The sequence below is a fragment of the Aulonocara stuartgranti genome (assembly GCF_965226115.1).
Source record: "Aulonocara stuartgranti genome assembly, chromosome: 6".
Classification (NCBI taxonomy): domain Eukaryota; kingdom Metazoa; phylum Chordata; class Actinopteri; order Cichliformes; family Cichlidae; genus Aulonocara; species Aulonocara stuartgranti.
In genome coordinates, this window is record NC_138944.1 from 32,867,525 (window position 1) to 32,889,614 (window position 22,090).

Sequence of the window (22,090 nt, forward strand, 5' to 3'; positions counted from 1 at the left end):
TTCTGGAAAGTTATTAAAGGGTGTAAGAAAACATGTGATTCACTGTTAAGTAAGAGGATGTTAAACTCTTGAAATGTATCAAAGTCTGGTGCAATTTTACCATCAGTGAATGGATGGCACAGAGTAGAAAGGTGTGTAAACAAGATACATTTGCACACATTTCCTAATGAATGTTCTGTTAAAGCATTTCAGGGAAAACTAAACAGCAACCAAACAGGAATCTTTGCCAAGGTGAGCTGTGTGGTGAGCAGGGGTAGGACCCAAACCCAGGACTCAGAGATGGAATAGTTAACTGAAAGTGGCAGCTTTATTGGTTGAGAAAGCAAACTAAAAACTAGGAAAAGTACAAAGAAACACCAAACAAAGCATAAAAAAGATAAACTACAAATAAAGACTCTGTTGTCTATAGAACTCATGACTAGATGTAAACAAGAGACCACACACACCTCACTAAACACTGTGCTAATCTGGAGGACACGATGAGAGACAGGGGAACGGTGAAGAGTTAAATACTTGCATGATAACAAGGCGATTGGAAACAGGAGGGCACACTGCTGGAACAAATCAAAAATAATGAAACAGAGCAAGTGAAAGGGGACACAATGGATACAGGACAAGAGACTATCAGTCTGTGGCCTGTTTAATAGCATTTAGCTGGTTATGGTTTTCTCGTTCAATCTTGTGTCTGTGTCTTGTCTGTATGTTTGAGTCTCTGTCTCAGTGTTAGTCATTTCCTGTTTTTTATAGTCTCTTGTCTTTTGTGCTTTGTATTTAGTTCTACTTGTTTGGCTAATCTGCAGTGATTTCACTCACTTGTGTCTCGTTCTCCCCAGATATCTTCCCTGTCTCCCTAATTATCCTTCTATGTGTGTATTTGTGGTCTCTGTCCCTGCATAAATTGTTGTAATCCATACTTTCTTACTAGAGGTGTGCTCTTTCTAAAAAGGAGGAAGTGATGTAATGCTGTTAAAGCTGCAAAGAGTTTATCTTTAGGTGCAGTGATGTTCACAATTGTCCGTTCTGTTTTCAGCCTTTCCTGCGAGCACACTCAGCTGTAAAGATCTTTTCAAGATTCAAACAACCAACTTTCAGACTAGAAGCTGAAATCTACAGCAATCATGATCTTGGCAGAAGCTGGATTTTTTGGGGTGGGTTTCATTCTGTGTCTCTCAGGTAGGAATGCCTCTTTCTCCTCCTTATGATAACTGAAGACTATAAAAATGTTTAGAAAAACTTACAAAGGTTATTAAAGAATGTTAGAAAACATGAGATTCACTGTTAGGCAGCAGGAGTTCTGCTTTGAAGAGCTCCTGAAGTGCACAAAAGGACAATAATATCATCACTGAATGACTGGAACAGAGTAGAAACATATCTAAACAGATGTTTGTAATGAATGTTGTGTTAATCCGCTGAAGGGAAACTGAACAGCAACCATGCAGGACTCTTCACACTTGAACTCTTAAAAGCCATGAACATATAAAGAAATCAGAAATTGGTTTTTTTTTTTCAGCTCACAGAATGAATATTTTGTCATTAGAACATCATTAATGGAAAAATCCACTCTCAGCCCAGATGGAGGTTTAAAAAGAGTGAAACCAACAGAAAACAGCTGTTAAAATCAGTTTAAAGCCCCTGAAACACAACACAAGAACTACAAATTCCCATGAAACAGTGCTTGGTACTGCTGTCTTTGAAATATCATGATCCTTTACACTGATACAAAGAGCAGCTGCAGCTTGACACCAGAGTAAGGTTTACATCATTACAGCTGTTCATGCTCACGAAGCATCAGTCTGGAGATTCTTTGACACCACAGACGTGTTTCCATCATAAACCAGAAACAGAAAATCGTTTTAACACCTCTGCAGCTTTCTGCTCTCACAAAAGGAAAAAATAAACTTGAACTTGAACATGTGACTAAAGACAACAGCATGCTGTAGAGACAACACAAAGTACTAAAATACACTTTGTGTTGTAAATAATGTGGGAAATGGTTGCATGTAATTTCTCATGCCTAAAGACACAGCATACACGTACATGAAGAGGAAGATACATGTACAGGAAGTTAAGTTTCACTGTGCAGTGTGTTAAACTGAATATGAAACTGTCACTCTGTCGTCATTTTAATCCTTTGCTTTGATAAAGAGAAGTTAACCCAGCAAGGTGAGGTGGTTAGTTTGTCTTTCTAATGTCTGAGTTTTTTTACATTTACTCTTAACTTTAAATGTCAGCGAACAGCAACAATCACAGCTGATCTGCTCACTAATGAAAGTTTGTGTTAAAGGTGTTAATGGAGGAGAAACCAGGATCTGTGCTCTCAAAGGTTCATCAGTGGATCTGCACTGCTCACATCAACATCTGACTTCAAGCAGCAAATGGTTCACTGTACACTTAAATGGATCAATGAGTGAGCTCTCTGTGGATGGACAACGTGTAACGTACAACATGTCTGAAGAGAAAAAGTCAACTTTAACCATCAATGATCTAAGAGAGAGTGATGCAAACGCTTACTGCTGTATGAAGACTACAGACAGTCCAGGACACTGTTCACTCAGTAATATTACTCTTCAAGTTGTTGCAGGTACAGTGACTTTTACTCATTAATAACTTTCCAAATGACATCATTGTATAAGTTGTTCTCCATCATCCTCTCAGAGCTGCAGGTAAAGGTGATTCCTGCCACAGAGGGACAGACAGTAACACTGATGTGCAGCAGCAGCTGTCCTCTGACTGAAAAGCCTGCAGCCTACATCTGGTACAAGAACAGAGAGTTTCTCTATGAGGACTGGTCTCCCTGGTACCAAGAGCTGCTCAGCAGTGAGGAAGCAGCCACATACTCCTGTGCTGTCAAAGGCTACGAGCATCTCAGAGCCCCTGAAGTTTCTGTGGGTGAGTCATGACTGTTGTTGCTACAGACTCTCCAGCTAAACCCTGTGAAAATGACCTCAGTACAAATATTTAACATCATGTCTTTTTGTTCAGATTCCATCACACAGACATGCTTCAGTCTCTCTTATGCTTATGGAAACATTTGTTCTTATAAACAGACATTAGTGGATAAGCCGTGCTCCATCACCTACCCCAGAGGTGAAGTTTATATCATATTTGTTGCAACAATGCATGTATATGTCTTAAATAAGATGTATGATTATATCAAATATAGTGACAAGCAGTGTGTTTATCCTTTTTCAACAGAGGTTCATGTTCAAAGAGCTTCTTCCATCTCAGGGTTTGTCACACTGACCTGTAACACCAGCTGTAACCTGACTGATGATCAAACTGTTTTCATGTGGTATCACAACAAACAAAACCATCATGAGAATCAAGATTATTCAACTCAAAAATCTTCAACAGGCACATTCTCTTGTACAGTTAAAGCTCACAAACATCTCCAATCTAAGGAAGTTTGTAAGTGTTAAACATATTTTATTTTATATATAATAATGAACTCAAGCGCTGAAACACAGACCAATCAAACAACTTTAAATCTTCCATCTATATTTCAGGTGTTCAGGATAAAAACTGCTGGAGAGTGAATTATGTCAGCAGGAGAATCTGTGCTCTGGAAGGATCTTCAGTCAACATCACAAGTGAATACTCACATCCTGATAACATGAAGCCAGAGTTCAAATGTTGGAGTAAAAACTGGAGAAAAGATAAAGTGGAAGTTGAAGAGCTGATTGAGGCTGCAGGTCGTGTGAAGTATCAGGACAACATGAAGAACCAACACATCCTGACCATCAACAACCTGAAGAAGAATGACTCAGGAGGATACACATTCAGATTCAACAAAGATCATGAAAGATGGACACAGTCTGATCTGCCTGGAGTCTTTTTGATTGTCACAGGTAAATCTAAACTCCTCCCTCAGCAGACTTTACTCATTAATGTCTGAACAGGAGCAGAGGTGGAAGAAATATTCAAATGTTGTGAATATAGTATCAGCACACTGTAACACCTTGAAAGTATTTACATGTTTTCAAGAAATCAACTTAAATAAATAAAAGTTTTCCCCATCTGTGCTTAGCTAATTTTGACAGTTTTATGCACAGATTGTTTGGTATTTCAAACTGGAGTTCCTTAAATCATAATAATCATTTGTAGTTTTGCTGTCACCCGTTAATTTCTAAATATATTTACATTATTAAATTTGACTCTTTTCAGGTTTAATACAATAGTTTTAATACCAGACATAGCAAGATGGATAAATATTGAAGAGTAAAAAGTATAATCATTTGAGATGGTGGAATATAAAGTTACACAAAACTGAAAGCAAAAGTACCTTGAATTTGTACTTAAGTACACTGCTTTAATAAATAAATACTTTTCATCACTGGAGAAAAGGATTGTGTAAACCCGAGAGGTTTTTTGGTTCTTGTACCAAGGAGGTTTTGTAGTAAAGTCATGAAACCATCTTTCATGTCTAAGCCACACAGGAGATTTTTTGTTTTTGACCAATGTTCCTCTTCCAGAGCTGAGAGTGAAGATGAGTCCTTCTGCAGTGGTGACAGAGGGTCAGAGAGTCACACTGACCTGCAGCACCAGCTGTCCTCTGACTGACAACACAAACTACATTTGGTACTTGAACAGTCGACCTCTGACCCCGAGAGAGAACCAGAACAAACATCTGATCCTAGACCCAGTCAGCAGGGAGGATGCAGGAAGCTACTCCTGTGCTGTGAAAACCCACAAAGAGATCAGCTCTGCTCCAAAGACTCTCACTGTCCAAAGTATCACAGGAACATGGACACCAGCAGCTGCAGGAGTTTCTGCAGCTCTGCTGGTTTTAATACTTCTCACTGTCTGCTGGTGTGTTAGGTAAACATATGTTTTCTTTCAAAATGATCCTGTTATTTTTAATGTCATGTTTCTTGACTTTTTCATTAATTTTTATGAATCAGGAAAAAGAGGACTTTCAGTCAACCTCCAAGAAGGGAAACTTCACACAACGAACAGCAGGTACTAACAGGATTCAAACAAGAACAACTCCTCATCTGTTCTATTACTGTTTATTTGAATGATCATTTATTCTCCATCAGGAAAAAAATGTTTGCGTGTGTGTGTGTGTGTGTGTGTGTGTGTGTGTGTGTGTGTGTCTGTATTGATCACACTGTACAGTATTTTAGTATTAAAGCCAATCAATTAATGTGTCAGTATTTAGCAGTGTGATCAGAACTGCTGCATAGCATTTGAAGACAGGAAAACAAAATTTTGGTTAAAAAAAAAAAGCAGATGTAAAAATTGATCAGGCTTATCAATTAAAGTTAAGAATTGATCAAGAAACTATCATATAAAGAAAATAATTACCTTATAAACATAATTCAATGATAATACTTTGTCTATGTGCAAATTTGAAATAAGGTCTACAAGTAGAAACAGGTGCTCTGTTTTATTATCACATATAAATAATTACAGGCGTCAATATTCCTGGCAAGTGTCTTAAATTTTTTTGCAGCCAACAGTCAAAAGTCAAAAAATAAAGAGTCCTCTAAAAATCTGTATTCTTACTGATCCTTCTCAGGGAAATGCAAAGACTTTAGAGGCTCTTTAAAAACTTTAGACCGTACTTCTATCAAAGGAAATGTCCTAAAATAGTGATGCTATTTTCTTGACAAATGATTGTTTAGCCTGTGATGACTTCATACCTGCTGATGTCTAATCACGAACAAAACCTGCTCCTGAGGTGGTTATGGTCATAGTGCCTTTAAGAATCATGATTACTGATGAGCATCAGTAACAAAGATTCTTCAATGCAACTTTATCCTTTGATTTTTTTTTTCCTGTCAAGTACAACTATTTGATTGTTTTTTAAGCATTGATATATCACTATAAGACAAGACATTTACACTAACCTGTTTATCATTGTATCACATTTAATAGAAACTTTACATTAACAGTTCTTACAACACAGTAGATTCATATCAGTCTCATATGTCGGTTTTGTAACTGACTGGATTAAACAGTAGTGATATAACTGATGGGAAACATCAGCTCTCTCTGAATTCAATGCCATGAAAACCTGTGATTTAAATAGTTTTTTAATAAGCCAATGAACCAACCTTTATCAGCTCAGACCTACAAACAGATATTTTATAATATTCTGATAGAACAATGAAATGTTTAATGCAGTTTAATATGAATTTATAATAACTGTCTCGTCTCCTCAGATGAACCCTGACCTCATGTATGGAAACATCTCAACTCAGTCAGCAGAGCAGGATGATCATCACTACAGCAGACTGCACTTCAATGACAACCACACAGCTGACCTCTACTCCACCATCGAGCCACTGCCTGCTCACTAAAGAAAAGGTTGTTACCATGGTGATTTAAAGGGACCGTTTCCCCTTAAGGTTTTTGTGTCTAAAATGAGTTCAGTATCATAGCAGAGACACCAAAGCTGCTTCATCTGTCAGTGTTTGTACTCTCTGTACTGGAACATAAAATACAGAAAGGAATAACAGAAATACAGAAATGTCTGAGCTTTCCCATTCAAACATGTCTGATAATGAAATACATGTGTTAAAAATTCCTGTGAAACATAACTCAAGACAAAAAAAATAGGACAACTTTATAAAAAAGAAGTGTGTTCTTGCTTTTTTTACTATCTTTTGGCTGATTTGCACTTTTAAATGTAAAACTAACTGTTTCTGGCAGAAATGAAAACACGCTATCATGTCTGCAGGAACTTTTTTTTTTTGAGGGGGGGGGGGATGAAAATGTAATGAAATGTGGTCATATCACATGTTTAAATCCAGAGAATGTTGATAAGTAGTACAAAACAAAAACCTCAGAGGTAAAATCAGTATGAAGTGGAAAAACTACCTGCAATACATCAATTCTTCACTAGAGGGCTCATCTTCGAGAGAAAAAAAAGATAAATGAGGAAGTGATGATGTTAAAGCTAAATGCAGTTTGTCTGCAGCCACACTCACACAAGTTGGTCATTCCTGTTAGACAGAAGTTGATTTCTGACATTTATTCATAGTTCTGATATTTTCTAATCTCTGATGAGTTTTAAGAAATATGTACTACCAGTAATCAGCCATTTATCATAATAATGTTAATCAACATACAACCTTCTTTCTCATTTAGACTAAAAACATATAGCAGCCATGATGGTGACCAAAGCTGGAGGCTTGTTTTTGTGTTTCATTCTGTGTCTTTCAGGTAAAAATAATTTGTTTCTCCTCCTCCTGATGATGTTGCTGGAATTCTGTATCTTCAATGTAAATGCAAAAGTTATGAAATTATTTTAGAAAACAGGAAGTTTACTGTTGTTTTCACCTGTTGTTTCTCTTCCTGCTATGTTCTCTCAACTGTATTAAAGTACCAGATTCTAATCCTTAACAGTAATGTTTATTATTCAAATGTTGTGTTAAAGGTGTTCTGGGAAAACAAAACAGAATATGTGCCTTGAAAGGTTCATCAGTGAATCTGTCCTGCTCAGATCAACAAGCCACTGCAAGAAATAAAGTGATCCTATAATGTACAGCATCATGGGAGCAGAGAGGAACGTCACTCTAACAGTCTAACATAGAGCAGTGAAGTTTTTTCCTGCTGCAGAGAAACTGCTGACAAATCACAAAACTGTCAGCAAAGCAGATTTTATGTGTTGCAGGTACAATGGTTTTACCAACTAACAAAATAATGACTTTAATAATCAATATATGAATGTTATTTATTTATATTTCACTGAGCTGCAGGTAAAGGGGATTCCTGCCAAAGAGATCGATCCCTGACCCTGTGTTTTCTGACGGACCCTCTGACCTTTGTGTGGTACGAGAAAAGAAAGAAAACTACACAGTTGTTTCCGTGTATTTTTGCTAGAGATTAGAGGATCTCCTTTTTTCTCATCCATTTGAGTCTCCCACAACATGTCCACCAGGACTGGTCCTCCTGAGACAGCTGGGGACTCAGTCTGCACACAGTGTAATAGAAACACCTTTAAAGAGAAACACACCTTAAAGATGGCCAAATCAAAGTAAATAAACAACACTGTTCCTAAAAAAAATATTTAAGAAATACTAATTATTTTTATGTATGTTTTTATGTATGTAATCTACATTTTTTTTAAGGGGGAATTTGGCCAAGCTGAAGTCTGTGATCAGCTGTGATCCAATGGAAATGATGAGGGATTTTTTTTTTTAATCAAAGTGTGAAACCTGGGATCCCCCATGTTTCCAGACTTAATAAAAAGAAACTCAAAAGCTTACCTTTACATGTACACCTGACCGTCTCTCCCCTGCAACGGTGGTTTCTTGCTTCTGCTATGATTACTGTGCTACTCACTCATTTATCCAATCTGTTACTGCCATCTACTGGCGGAACTTGATATTGCATCACCGCTACGTCAGGCGAGTGCAAACGTTTCTAAAGGTGCAGTCAGTCGTTTGTTTGTTTGTTTTTACAGAAAAAAGGAAGAAAATTGTTCTCATAAATATACAATCATAAATATGTTAGTGTGTAATTATTTCTTTCAAAAAATGATTAATTCTCATAAACCTTGAAATGAACCATTAAAAATATATTGAAGTGGGTAACAGTTTGTGTAATCTGACACATCTACAGTACAGTAGCACATTGTAGTACTATGTTAATTTTTAGGCTGTAGTTGCAGTGTTTTGATTTAAATATTGTATGAGGTGCTGAGCCACTTTTACATATATCGATACTTAGTGTCATTTGTAATCTACTATATAGGTTTGTAATGTACAGTACACTCAGTTTCTTAAAATCAACAATATACTTTATATTTAAGTAATGTAAAATATATTTTTGTTTCTTCATGTTATTAATAATTATAAAATGGATAAGAATGTTGTTAAAACTATCCAGAAGTGAATTTACGCTGCTGTGTTATAAAAGTCCTAATTAGGGGGTTTCCTTCTAAAAACCATCATGAATGAGGAAGTGTTAATTGTGTTAAAGCTGCATGTGGTTTATCTTTAGGCCCACTGACATTAGTTCTGTTTTCAGCCTTTCCTGTGAGAATATTCAGCTGTAAAGACTCATACAATCAACTTTTTGATTAGTGATTGATTGTATGTCAGTCATGGTGTTGGCAGAAGTTGGATTTTTCTTTTTGGGTTTCATTCTTTACCTCTCAGGTAGGAATTACTATTTCTTCTTCTTATGATGACTGAAGACTGAAAAAAAATGTTTCAATAGTAGAAAATTTCTGGAAAGTTATTAAAGGGTGTAAGAAAACATGTGATTCACTGTTAAGTAAGAGGATGTTAAACTCTTGAAATGTATCAAAGTCTGGTGCAATTTTACCATCAGTGAATGGATGGCACAGAGTAGAAAGGTCTGTAAACAAGATACATTTGCACACATTTCCTAATGAATGTTCTGTTAAAGCATTTCAGGGAAAACTAAACAGCAACCAAACAGGAATCTTTGCCAAGGTGAGCTGTGTGGTGAGCAGGGGTAGGACCCAAACCCAGGACTCAGAGATGGAATAGTTAACTGAAAGTGGCAGCTTTATTGGTTGAGAAAGCAAACTAAAAACTAGGAAAAGTACAAAGAAACACCAAACAAAGCATAAAAAAGATAAACTACAAATAAAGACTCTGTTGTCTATAGAACTCATGACTAGATGTAAACAAGAGACCACACACACCTCACTAAACACTGTGCTAATCTGGAGGACACGATGAGAGACAGGGGAACGGTGAAGAGTTAAATACTTGCATGATAACAAGGCGATTGGAAACAGGAGGGCACACTGCTGGAACAAATCAAAAATAATGAAACAGAGCAAGTGAAAGGGGACACAATGGATACAGGACAAGAGACTATCAGTCTGTGGCCTGTTTAATAGCATTTAGCTGGTTATGGTTTTCTCGTTCAATCTTGTGTCTGTGTCTTGTCTGTATGTTTGAGTCTCTGTCTCGGTGTTAGTCATTTCCTGTTTTTTATAGTCTCTTGTCGTCATTTCCTGTTTTTTATAGTCTCTTGTCTTTTGTGCTTTGTATTTAGTTCTACTTGTTTGGCTAATCTGCAGTGATTTCACTCACTTGTGTCTCGTTCTCCCCAGATATCTTCCCTGTCTCCCTAATTATCCTTCTATGTGTGTATTTGTGGTCTCTGTCCCTGCATAAATTGTTGTAATCCATACTTTCTTACTAGAGGTGTGCTCTTTCTAAAAAGGAGGAAGTGATGTAATGCTGTTAAAGCTGCAAAGAGTTTATCTTTAGGTGCAGTGATGTTCACAATTGTCCGTTCTGTTTTCAGCCTTTCCTGCGAGCACACTCAGCTGTAAAGATCTTTTCAAGATTCAAACAACCAACTTTCAGACTAGAAGCTGAAATCTACAGCAATCATGATCTTGGCAGAAGCTGGATTTTTTGGGGTGGGTTTCATTCTGTGTCTCTCAGGTAGGAATGCCTCTTTCTCCTCCTTATGATAACTGAAGACTATTAAAAATGTTTAGAAAAACTTACAAAGGTTATTAAAGAATGTTAGAAAACATGAGATTCACTGTTAGGCAGCAGGAGTTCTGCTTTGAAGAGCTCCTGAAGTGCACAAAAGGACAATAATATCATCACTGAATGACTGGAACAGAGTAGAAACATATCTAAACAGATGTTTGTAATGAATGTTGTGTTAATCCACTGAAGGGAAACTGAACAGATACCATGCAGGACTCTTCACACTTGAACTCTTAAAAGCCATGAACATATAAAGAAATCAGAAATTGGTTTTTTTTTTCAGCTCACAGAATGAATATTTTGTCATTAGAACATCATTAATGGAACAATCCACTCTCAGCCCAGATGGAGGTTTAAAAAGAGTGAAACCAACAGAAAACAGCTGTTAAAATCAGTTTAAAGCCCCTGAAACACAACACAAGAACTACAAATTCCCATGAAACAGTGCTTGGTACTGCTGTCTTTGAAATATCATGATCCTTTACACTGATACAAAGAGCAGCTGCAGCTTGACACCAGAGTAAGGTTTACATCATTACAGCTGTTCATGCTCACGAAGCATCAGTCTGGAGATTCTTTGACACCACAGACGTGTTTCCATCATAAACCAGAAACAGAAAATCGTTTTAACACCTCTGCAGCTTTCTGCTCTCACAAAAGGAAAAAATAAACTTGAACTTGAACATGTGACTAAAGACAACAGCATGCTGTAGAGACAACACAAAGTACTAAAATACACTTTGTGTTGTAAATAATGTGGGAAATGGTTGCATGTAATTTCTCATGCCTAAAGACACAGCATACACGTACATGAAGAGGAAGATACATGTACAGGAAGTTAGGTTTCACTGTGCAATGTGTTAAACTGAATATGAAACTGTCACTCTGTCGTCATTTTAATCCTTTGCTTTGATAAAGAGAAGTTAACCCAGCAAGGTGAGGTGGTTAGTTTGTCTTTCTAATGTCTGAGTTTTTTTACATTTACTCTTAACTTTAAATGTCAGCGAACAGCAACAATCACAGCTGCTCTGTTCACTAATGCAAGTTTGTGTTAAAGGTGTTAATGGAGGAGAAACCAGGATCTGTGCTTTCAAAGGTTCATCAGTGGATCTGCACTGCTCACATCAACATCTGACTTCAAGCAGCAAATGGTTCACTGTACACTTAAATGGATCAATGAGTGAGCTCTCTGTGGATGGACAACGTGTAACGTACAACATGTCTGAAGAGAAAAAGTCAACTTTAACCATCAATGATCTAAGAGAGAGTGATGCAAACACTTACTGCTGTATGAAGACTACAGACAGACCAGGAAACTGTTCACTCAGTAACATTACTCTTCAAGTAGTTACAGGTACAGTGACTTTTACTCATGAATTACTTTCTAAATGACATCATTGTATAAGTTGTTGTCCATCATCCTCTCAGAGCTGCAGGTAAAGGTGATTCCTGCCACAGAGGGACAGACAGTAACACTGATGTGCAGCAGCAGCTGTCCTCTGACTGAAAAGCCTGCAGCCTACATCTGGTACAAGAACAGAGAGTTTCTCTATGAGGACTGGTCTCCCTGGTACCAAGAGCTGCTCAGCAGTGAGGAAGCAGTCACATACTCCTGTGCTGTCAAAGGCTACGAGCATCTCAGAGCCCCTCAAGTCTCTGTGGGTGAGTCATGATGTTTATTGTGCAACAAAACAAACACGAGTCACACAGTGAATCATTTGAATCAATATTATTTCTTTGTTGTACAGATTCCCTCACAGAGACCTGCTTCAGTGTGACCTATGCTAAAGGGAGAATGTGTTCTTACAGGAAGACATCAGTAGATGAGCCGTGCTCCATCACATATCCCAGAGGTGAAGCTTCAACAAATAAGCAAATATCTTCCATCAAACCTCTATATTAGTTTAATGTCATTTTCCTTATATAAGATAAGGCTAAATATTGCCTTTGTTAATAAATCTAGTAGCAGGCATTCTAAAAACAGAAATAAAATTTTATACATTGTGTCTTATGAAAACTTTTTAATCATCTTTCAGAGGTTCGTGTTCAAAAAACCTCCTACACATCAGATAGTGTCACACTGACCTGTAACACCACCTGTAAGCTGTTTGACCCTCAAACTGCCTACATGAGCTGCAGAAACACAAGCAGAAACTACAAGAATCAACAATGTTTAACTCACAACAATTCAACATACAAGTTCTCTTGTGCTGTAAAAAACCACAAGTACCTTGAGTCTGCAGTAGTCTGTGAGTAATACACAACTCGTTTTTTTCTGTCAGTTAACTATAGACAAAAGTTTCAGCATACAGGCCAATCAAACAACTCTAAATCATCCATCTATATTTCAGGTGTTCAGGATAAAAACTGCCGGATCAGGAATTATGTCAGCAGGAGAATCTGTGCTCTGGAAGGATCTTCAGTCAACATCACAAGTGAATACTCACATCCTGATAACATGAAGGCAGAGTTTAAGTATTGGAGTAAAAAATGGAGAAAAGATAAAGTGGAAGTTGAAGAGCTGATTGAGGCTGCAGGTCGTGTGAAGTATCAGGACAACATGAAGAACCAACACATCCTGACCATCAACAACCTGAAGAAGAATGACTCAGGAGGATACACATTCAGATTCAACAAAGATCATAAAGGATGGACACAGTCTGATCTGCCTGGAGTCTTCTTGATTGTCACAGGTAAATCTTAATTTCTTACTCAGCAGACTTTACTTAGAGGTTTAAGAACTGTTCAGATCATTTAATAGCGAGAAAATATCAGCCATAACGCCATAACAAGTAAGAGTCCTGCATTTAAAAACATCAAAATATTCAGACCTTTTAAGAAATTTATTTATCAGAATCTGAAGTACTCATTGTGTCAGTGTTTTATATTTACAGGTGATACAGTCATGTGTTCGATTCTCAGCTGTCAGTGTTTCAGGTTGTTTATTTTAAATAATCGTGGACTGTTTTAGTTGAATCTACATAAATCACATTCTTTAAGATCATCACTTCAAATGCTGACATCCTCTCACAACCATGTATCTCTGAATATTAGACTTTAAATGAACTCAGAAAAACTGCCTGTTTTCAGATTGTAGCAATTTTCCACATAATCCAGAAGGGTTTTTTTTATGCCTTACAGATCTACATACTTCAACTATCAAAATTTAAAGTGCTAATATACAAAAAGACAAAGGGATTATCTTCCAAGTTTTTTCTGCACATGAAAATGTATATGTAAACTTAACATACAAAGTAAAGAAATTTGTGTTTGGTTGATTGTTTCTTTGCTGTAACAATACATTTTATACTGTTGGAAAGCTTGTTCATTTCTCCTGAAATCTAGCCACACTGGTAATGAAAATGGATTTGTTGGTTGAGCAGAACAGTTGCGTATGTGGGCTACACCCATGAACAGCAGTTGTCAAACAGTTTATTCTCCTGTTGACTCTCCTTTAATGTTTTTTGTTGGATTGGATGAAGTAAGAACAAACAAGACAAACATATGGAAGAACCAGACACAATCAAACCAGCCTTTCACTTCCTCCTCATACTGATCACACACTGCTGTGGGATGATATCCACAGCCAGTCAGCCAGCTTTGCCACACTTTAAACCTATGATTCAACTATCATTGGCAGAATCTAGACTCATATTGTGCAAACCTTTATTGCAAATCTGTGAAAGACAGCATAGCGGTCTTATGTGCTGAGGAGGCGAGGAAACTGTGTTCTTGTGTTGTCGTATTCTTGGGCTGGGTTAGCCCTAACACCAGCTTGAAGTTGCCCTATGGCACTGGCCCTTTCCGAATCAGTCAAACATGCTATGCTTAGAGCAGACACTGACTGTTAGCTGTAGCAGCGTCCATGCTAACAGGTGCAGCTAATCAGGCCCCAATCAGGCACACGATTGTCAGCTGCTGGGATACCAGGAGCCCAAAACAAGAGACAACATCAGAATAAGCTGTAGGGCGTGGGTGTCCAACTCCAGTCCTGGAGAGCTACTGTCCTGCAGCTTTTAGATGGATCCTTGTTCCGACACACCTGAATCAAACTTGATGGCATGCCGAAGAGGTAATCCAACTATTTGACTCAGCTGTGTTGGAGTAGGGATGCATCTAAAACCTGCAGGGACACCGGCCCTTGAGGCCTGGAGTTGGACACCCATGCTGTAGGGCATTCCAGAGTGGGCAAGTTGTTTTTATGCATTTAACCCACATACTCAACTCTGCTGTTTAAATCAATAAAACATTTTACTTGCAAACATATCACTATTTGATGGTAAAAAAAGGAAAAAAAAATACAGGCTTTTTTTTTTATAAGATTTATTGCCACAAAGAATTGTTACAACAAAGAAATTATAAATCAAAAACTAATTTCCTACTTTTTTACATAACACTGTGCTCTTCAGGACTTTCAGATATAAAAAGTATATTTATGTGGATTCACCTCTGTTTGCACCATTTTGTTATGAGCTGTTGCATCTGTGGATGCCAAAGAGAGAACTTTCATAATAATGGCTGGACACTGAGCTGACTCGACCTGCCTCCCGCATGTAGCACAAGCGATTACTAGTATAAGGCTGTAGAATTTGAATTTATAAAGCAAATTACAAAAACTGTTAATACTTCCAAGAACCATTGAGCAAGGCATATTACTTGATAGATGCTATTAGGAATGCTTTTAAAAGGCATCAACAGCACAGACACAGTGGATATCATTCACAGAACAAAGTTTTCAACCAGGCCGTAAACATTTTTATTTCTGCTGTTATATTGATGTAATTTGACATTTTCATATGTTTTAAATGAAACAAAATTAAATGTTCACACTTCAGATGTTTTGGTAAATCCAATTATTTATTTAATGGGTTGATCGTAATCGTAATTTATGCGTAAGATGTTATAATACCCTGGTTCACTCAGTGACTACTCTGTCTCATAAAAATCTTCTTTAATTCAGTTCAATTCAATCCAACAGTATTTACATACAAATGAACTGAACTAAAGAAAAAACCCAATAATCCCCTATGAGCAAGCACTTGGTGACAGTGGGGAGGAAAAACTACCTTTCAAAAGGTAGAAACCTCCGGCAGAACCAGGCTCAGGGAGGGGCGGCCATCTGCCGCGACCGGTTGGAGGGTGGAGCCGATGACAAAGTTATACACAACTCAATATTAAAGCAAATATTATGTGCACGGTGGCACGGTGGTGATCACTGTTGCCGCACAGCAAGAAAGTCCTGAGTTCAATTCCACCTTTCTGTGCGGAGTTTGCATGTTCCCCCCGTGTTTGCGTGGATTCTTCCAGGTACTCCAGCTTCCTCCCAGCGTCCAAAGACATGCAGTTTGTGGGGATAGGTTAATTGAGTAATTCAGATTGCCCATAGGTGTGAACGCGAATGGTTGTCTGTTTCTGTGTGTTGACCCTGCAACCGATTGGTGACTTGTCCAGGGTGTACCCCGCCTCTTGCCCTATGACAGCTGGGATAGGCTCCAGCGCTCCCCGCAACCCTGAAAAAGAGAAGCGGATGGATAAATATTAAAGTAAATATGCCTAAAAATGGATGTTTAGGCACTGGAAGTAACTGTTACTATTTAGTTGTAAATTGCTGATATTTTATTAGATGGAGTGAATAGTCTCCAAAACCAGTTGTGCTTCTTTTTCTTTTTTGGTTTTTCTTTTGGCACTTGGTCATCTCGGGCCTCTGGATTTTCTGGTTTAGTAGCGCTGGCCTCCTCTTTTTCTGGCTGATTCTCCTGAAGTGTTGCGTCTTTTTCTGGTTTGATAAACTGGCCTCTTTTCCTGATCTTGACTGATGTAGTGTCTTGTCTTGGGCTGGAGAATTTTCAGGATTGGCAACGTTGGACTGGTCTTCTTGCTTTTTTATTGTCTCTTGCAGAGACAGCAAAGACTCCTGAAATGAGATCTTTTCTTACTCTGTTTGCCTGAGTTGGTTTCGGATTGTTGTGTTCTCCTGGTTTTGCTTCTCCATGATTTCCTGGTGGGAAGCTTTGGTTTCAGCTCTTCTTTTAAGTTTTGCGCCTTCAAATCATTTTTTTCACGAAGAGCCTCACTGGTGCTGAGTTTGTCTTTCATCTTAGCGAGCTCACATCGGGCTCTTTGTTCCTGATCTTTGCGCTTTGCAACTTCCTCTTCAAGATTCTTTTGAGTTTTGAGGAGCTGCTCACGGAGTTGTTCGATCTCTTCTTGCTGTTTTTTACACTGGACCTCCAACTAAGCTTCTCGATCGGTTTTCACGTCTGTAGAGTCTGTGTGTGGAGCTTCAGCAGTTCGTGTTGAAGCGTCCACACTCAGCTCTGCAGCTGTGTTGCTGTCTTCAACAGGAGCTCAGGTGTTGTTGTGTCCTCGGATCTGTGTTTCTGCAAGCCTGTTCCAGTTCTTCAAGGATGGTTTTTTTCAGCATTTTCTCTGCAGGACTGTAGCTGCAGGCGAAGCCAATTGTGGTGAGGTGTGGTGGCGGTGCCGTGCATGGAGGGCAGACGCACCTGCACAGCATCCTTAATCACGCTCGCCGAGTTAAAACCACGGGGACTCATGAGTTGGGGTGTGTTGTGGTGTGATGCAAGTCAATAATGGCTTAATACTGTGACCTGTGGACTCGCCGTGCCTTATTCACACACCACCAATTATTCTGTGTTTTAGCCGCAGCAGCTTTGTGGTTTGCAGCTGTCATTTTGTAAAGATTGGTTTTGCACATGCACTGAGCCTCCTGCAGGTGGCATCTCAGCGCACCCAGTTCATCAGTGTCATTATATGGACGACTGCCATCGTTTGGTATTAAGTGAGGTTTAGGCTGTGGTTGAGACGGCCCATCATTGGTTCTAAGGTCAGGATTGGGCTGATGTTGCACAGGCCCTTGATTTGGTAAAAACCATGGATTTTACCATTGTTGCCCAACAATACTTTACAACACTGCCAATGTTCTTCTTCCAGAGCTGAGAGTGAAGATGAGTCCTTCTGCAGTGGTGACAGAGGGTCAGAGAGTCACACTGACCTGCAGGACCAGCTGTCCTCTGACTGACAACACAAACTACATTTGGAACTTGAACAGTCGACCTCTGACCCCGAGAGAGAACCAGAACAAACATCTGATCCTAGACCCAGTCAGCAGGGAGGATGCAGGAAACTACTCCTGTGCTGTGAAAACCAACAAAGAGATCAGCTCTGCTCCAAAGACTCTCACTGTCCAAAGTATCACAGGAACATGGACACCAGCAGCTGCAGGAGTTTCTGCAGCTCTGTTGGTTTTAATACTTCTCACTGTCTGCTGGTGTGTTAGGTAAGTGTTGGTTCACAGCAGTAGATTCAATCTCTGCTCTGAAGTCACTAATTTTTCAGTTTATTAACTTCAACCAGGAAAAAGAGAACTTCTGGTCAGTCTCCAACAACTGAAAGGTCTGATCAAATTGAACAGGTAAAGATTAGAGTTTAAAAAAACTCATTTTTGCCAACATACAATAAAAGGAGTCAAGTTTAAAGTGCATTATAATGTAATGCTGTTTGTCTTTATCAGCTCAGTCCTGGTCCTGTGTATGAAAACGTCTCAACACAACCAAAACAGGAGGATGAAGTGCACTACAGCAGAGTCCACTTCAGAAACAAACATGTGGTTCCTCTTTGTTCCACCGTACAGTCACATCAGCCCAGACAACAGGAGTGTTCTCATTATGCTTCTGTCAGCATCAGCTCTGATGGAGCATCTGGTGTCACTCCAGCAGACACAGACTTACAGACTTACTCTACTGTGAAAGTTTGAGAGAGATGTCATGGTCAATAACTGCTTATGTCATGGCAGAGTACAACCTGAAGAGGTCACCAGAAACTCAGCCAACCTAATCAGAGGAAAAATATTTACTTGTTGAAAGCTGTTACTGTGAATGATGTGTGCATCGTGCTATTTCTCTGGTCTACATTTATTAGGAGAGTAGAAGTACATTTATTATACTCACTGCCAGAAGAGAGATAAAAGTAACTACAAAAACACATTTAAAGGATCTTGATAAGCGTGAATCCACCAAGTAGAACTACACAAATTTGATCCTTCCTCTGAAGTCTGAGTTTAATTTCCTAATTTCTTTTTCTACCGCAGGACACACCTTCTGTGTCCTTTTTTAACAACATACAAAAACCCCACCATAAATATATCTGTCACTAACTTAATTATGTGATTTTAAGCCATATTGAATATTTGTTGTTGAAAATGCTTTTCATTGTATGCTTATTATCCTAATAGTTGTCTCATAAGCAACGACTTCAGTGTTATTACTGTATAAGTTGCTAATAGGAGATGCACTGTTAGTAAAGTATATTTTCAATTCTTTTGTTGTGATAAGAGTTTTAAACTTCATTAAAGTAAAAAAAAAACTATGATCATCCTGTTAGAAAAGAATATTGAAATAGTATAGTGTTTGTGTTTGGTAATGAAATGTTCTTTTGAAGAATTTGGTGGTAATAAACCAAGATGCACATTTTAAACTAACAAGTGTAATTCCACATTAACAATCAATAATCTAACAGAGTAATGAGAGTTTTACTGTTTTAATGAAGCTGCAAATGAGAAAACTGCCACCAAAGCAGAATTCAGCTCAGTCTTGCAGATACAGCAGACTCCACAAATTCATCCTCTATAAGAAGCGATCATTTGGAAGAATTAAAGATAATTTATTGAGAATTAATTAAGCTATTCTGCGATTAGTCTCCAATGACCCATCACGGTAGAACAAAAAGCCAGTGGTGACAGGATTTAAGATAGGACCCAGAGTCTAGATGCTGGTGATGATGAAGATGAGGCTTAGATGGAACTCGAGGTGACTTGGATGAGGTGGAGATGAAGAAGAAGATGGTTGCATGAAAGAGAGTCTGCAAGGGAGAATGACAGAACAGAATTGAGATTTAAAGTGTGAATCTTCATGCTCCATCTACCTGTCACATTGCTCCTGCCACAAAGACTGATAGAGGAAACCTTTCATGCACAACACAATGACTCTTTGCTTGCAACTCATGTGTCTGAGAATTATGATGATCTCTTACCTCAATAGTTTATGTCAACCCTGCACTCCCACTTAACGCACACTAACAAAACATTGTTGTAAAGCACCGTCTATTCTATCATTTTAAATAACCCAGTGCTTATATTATTTGCCTTCTCTCTTCAGATGAACCCAGATCCCATATATGAAAACATCTCTGCTCACCACAGCAGAATGCAGGTTAATATAAACAATCAGTCATTCAAGATGATCTCTCTAACTTCTCTCTAAGTTTTTATGTTGGTTTTCTCTGACTTTTAAATGTTTAAAATGTTCTGTTCTAAATCTGTTGTGTCCCACAAATTAATTTGAGAATTGTAGGACATTACTATGCCAACCATTTTTAGTTTTGTAAATATCGGCTATATTGAGAGGCGTCCATGAATACTTCAGGAAGACGGCCTCTTAGATAAGCTGCTAAAAGAATGCCTCAGGCAGCTGAAGACAGATAGTGATGACAAACAGTCATAGATGACCAAGCCCCTGCATGAGATATATGGATAGATAAAGGAACTGGTTCACATCAAGAAATCCCACCAGTGGCTAGAAAAGGCCGGCTTAAAGGACAGCACAGAGGCTCTGAACTGGCGGCACAAGAACATATGCTCTTTAAACTGTGCAAAGGTGCCCCAGAGACTATCCAGCATATAGTAGCAAGATGTAAAATGCAGGTTCAGACCACACACAAAGAGTCACAACCAAATGGGAAGTACACATTTATTTAAGGAGCTTGGAAAGAAAGTGACCTAGACTCCCAAATAAGTTGGTTTTCTGAGGTGCAAGAGCAAAGAAGCCAAATGTGAGTAAAGCAGAAACGACAGCATACACATCAGCATCGCAGGAGCCAAGCTTGTTTAGCACATGCAGAATAAAATCTGGTGTTGAATAAATGGAAACACCAGCCTCTTACAGTTGGACCCTAATCAGCTCAACAGTGTGCAGGTGTGGAACGTCTTCCAGGATTAGCAGACCTCCACAATACTCTGCATCTGCAACAAACACACTACACACTCACATTGACTGATTTGGCCTGCAAAAAGGACCACAACAGAAATAAACAGAACAAAATAAAAACTATCCAAATGCCACTTTAAACCATGAGTCTTTAGGTGCTTTTTGAGTGAATCCACTCAACTCACAGGTCTTAGGCTGATGGGACAGTGAATTCCAAAGAGAGGGGGCCACATCTGTAAAGGGTCTGTCACCTTTAGTTTGTAGGAATGGACAATAAACCCTGATCAGATGACCTGAGAGTCCTACTGGTGACATATGGCTGCAAAGTCTATTGACACAGATGCTTTACCATACAAAGCCTAAATGTAATATAGAGCCAGTGCAGTGAGATCAGTAGAGGTGTGACATGAGAATGTTTGGAGGAGAATGATTTCAAAAGTCAGCAGCAGCAGAGTTTAAGAAGAGGAGCAGCTCATGAAGACTGCAAACTAGCAAAATACAAAACATTCCTTGGTCAATCCTCACTTTCATTTAAAGGCCTCAGATTTGGAACAGTTTATGAAAACCAGAACAGATCCTAGTTTCTAAGGCTACGTCCACACATACACGGGTATTTTTGAAAACGCAGATTTCTCTATGCGTTTGCACCGTTCGTCCACACGTAAAACAGAGATTTTTAAAAACTCCGTTTTTGCATTTACGTGTGGATGAGGAAAACAGAGAAAATGCAGCGTCAAAGGTGTGCGCCTTTTTTGACATCACACTGTGCGCCACGTTATTGTTTCGGTGAAATGAATTTCTACAATGGCGGACTTAGAAAAAATACTGTTACTGTTAATTGTACTCTCTGCAGTGTTTAAATACTTACATATACACACACAGTTACTGTCCCTCCACACATAGGACTCAGTTCTACTTCTATGAGCCATCTTTGTTTATTCTTTCCCACCCAGGCTTCTAGACTTCTGATTGGGCAACATTTCTACATGGTTAGGTATATATCTCCAAAAGTTGATTCTGTTCATCTGGACGTAACGTTTTGTGTGAGAAACGTTTCGTCACTCATCCAAGTGACTTCTTCAGTCTCAGCTGACTCCAGGTTTCCCCAAATCTTATAAACAGTACATTTGCATAATGACTGAAACCAGCCCACTGAAGGAACGATGGGCTGGGTTCGATCCTTGGCTTCCCCAGTCATCGGAGTGTGAATGTGTGTGAATGTTTATTAGTTTGCACTTGAGTTTAGAAGTGCTTGTATGAGTAGGGGAGAATGAGGAATGTTGTATACAGCGCTTTGAGTACTCAGGGTGAGTAGAAAAGGGCTATAAAAAAATCAGTCCATTTACCGTTATTTACATTATTTTAATGAACCAAATGTTTGAAGAAGTTCAAAATAAATGCATCAACTGTCTCATCTCCTCAGATTAACCCTGATCTCATGCATGAAATGATCTCAGCTCAGTGAGCAGAGCAGGATGATCATCACTAAATAGCTTCATGTTTATTTAAAGGAACCTTTTTCTGTAAATGTTTTGTGTCTAAAATAACTTCAGTATCATAACAGAGACACCACAGCTGTCTGCCAGTGTTTGTATGTGGTGTTAGTGTTGTGTAAAATAAATGACATGCTTTGAGTTGAGTTACTTTCTG

General features: G+C 38.6%; 2 protein-coding genes across 7 annotated transcripts; both read left to right on the forward strand.

Moving 5' to 3' along the window:
• Window positions 1-549: 549 nt before the first annotated feature.
• Window positions 550-6,305, forward strand: LOC309708652 (uncharacterized protein; the record flags this gene model as incomplete). The annotated part of the gene is made up of 10 exons (XM_082536884.1): window positions 550-627; window positions 1,031-1,173; window positions 2,285-2,581; window positions 2,656-2,889; window positions 2,983-3,087; window positions 3,196-3,408; window positions 3,507-3,848; window positions 4,473-4,818; window positions 4,902-4,959; window positions 6,168-6,305. Exons 2-10 carry the CDS (start codon window positions 1,119-1,121, stop codon window positions 6,303-6,305), a joined length of 1,788 nt encoding a protein of 595 aa, XP_082393010.1. The 5' UTR covers window positions 550-627; window positions 1,031-1,118.
• Window positions 6,306-9,041: 2,736 nt separating this feature from the next.
• On the forward strand, window positions 9,042-18,919 carry LOC309709323 (B-cell receptor CD22-like). Of its 6 annotated transcripts, none has more exons than XM_082537886.1 (10): window positions 9,042-9,110; window positions 10,240-10,382; window positions 11,494-11,790; window positions 11,865-12,098; window positions 12,185-12,289; window positions 12,473-12,685; window positions 12,788-13,129; window positions 17,391-17,736; window positions 17,814-17,871; window positions 17,971-18,919. In XM_082537886.1, exons 2-10 carry the CDS (start codon window positions 10,328-10,330, stop codon window positions 18,211-18,213), a joined length of 1,893 nt encoding a protein of 630 aa, XP_082394012.1. In that variant the 5' UTR covers window positions 9,042-9,110; window positions 10,240-10,327; the 3' UTR covers window positions 18,214-18,919. The 6 variants fall into 6 exon arrangements, with proteins under 6 accessions (XP_082394012.1, XP_082394009.1, XP_082394011.1 ...); XM_082537883.1 differs by lacking the exon at window positions 9,042-9,110 and adding an exon at window positions 9,729-9,806; XM_082537885.1 differs by lacking the exon at window positions 9,042-9,110 and adding an exon at window positions 9,795-9,877.
• Window positions 18,920-22,090: the final 3,171 nt, after the last annotated feature.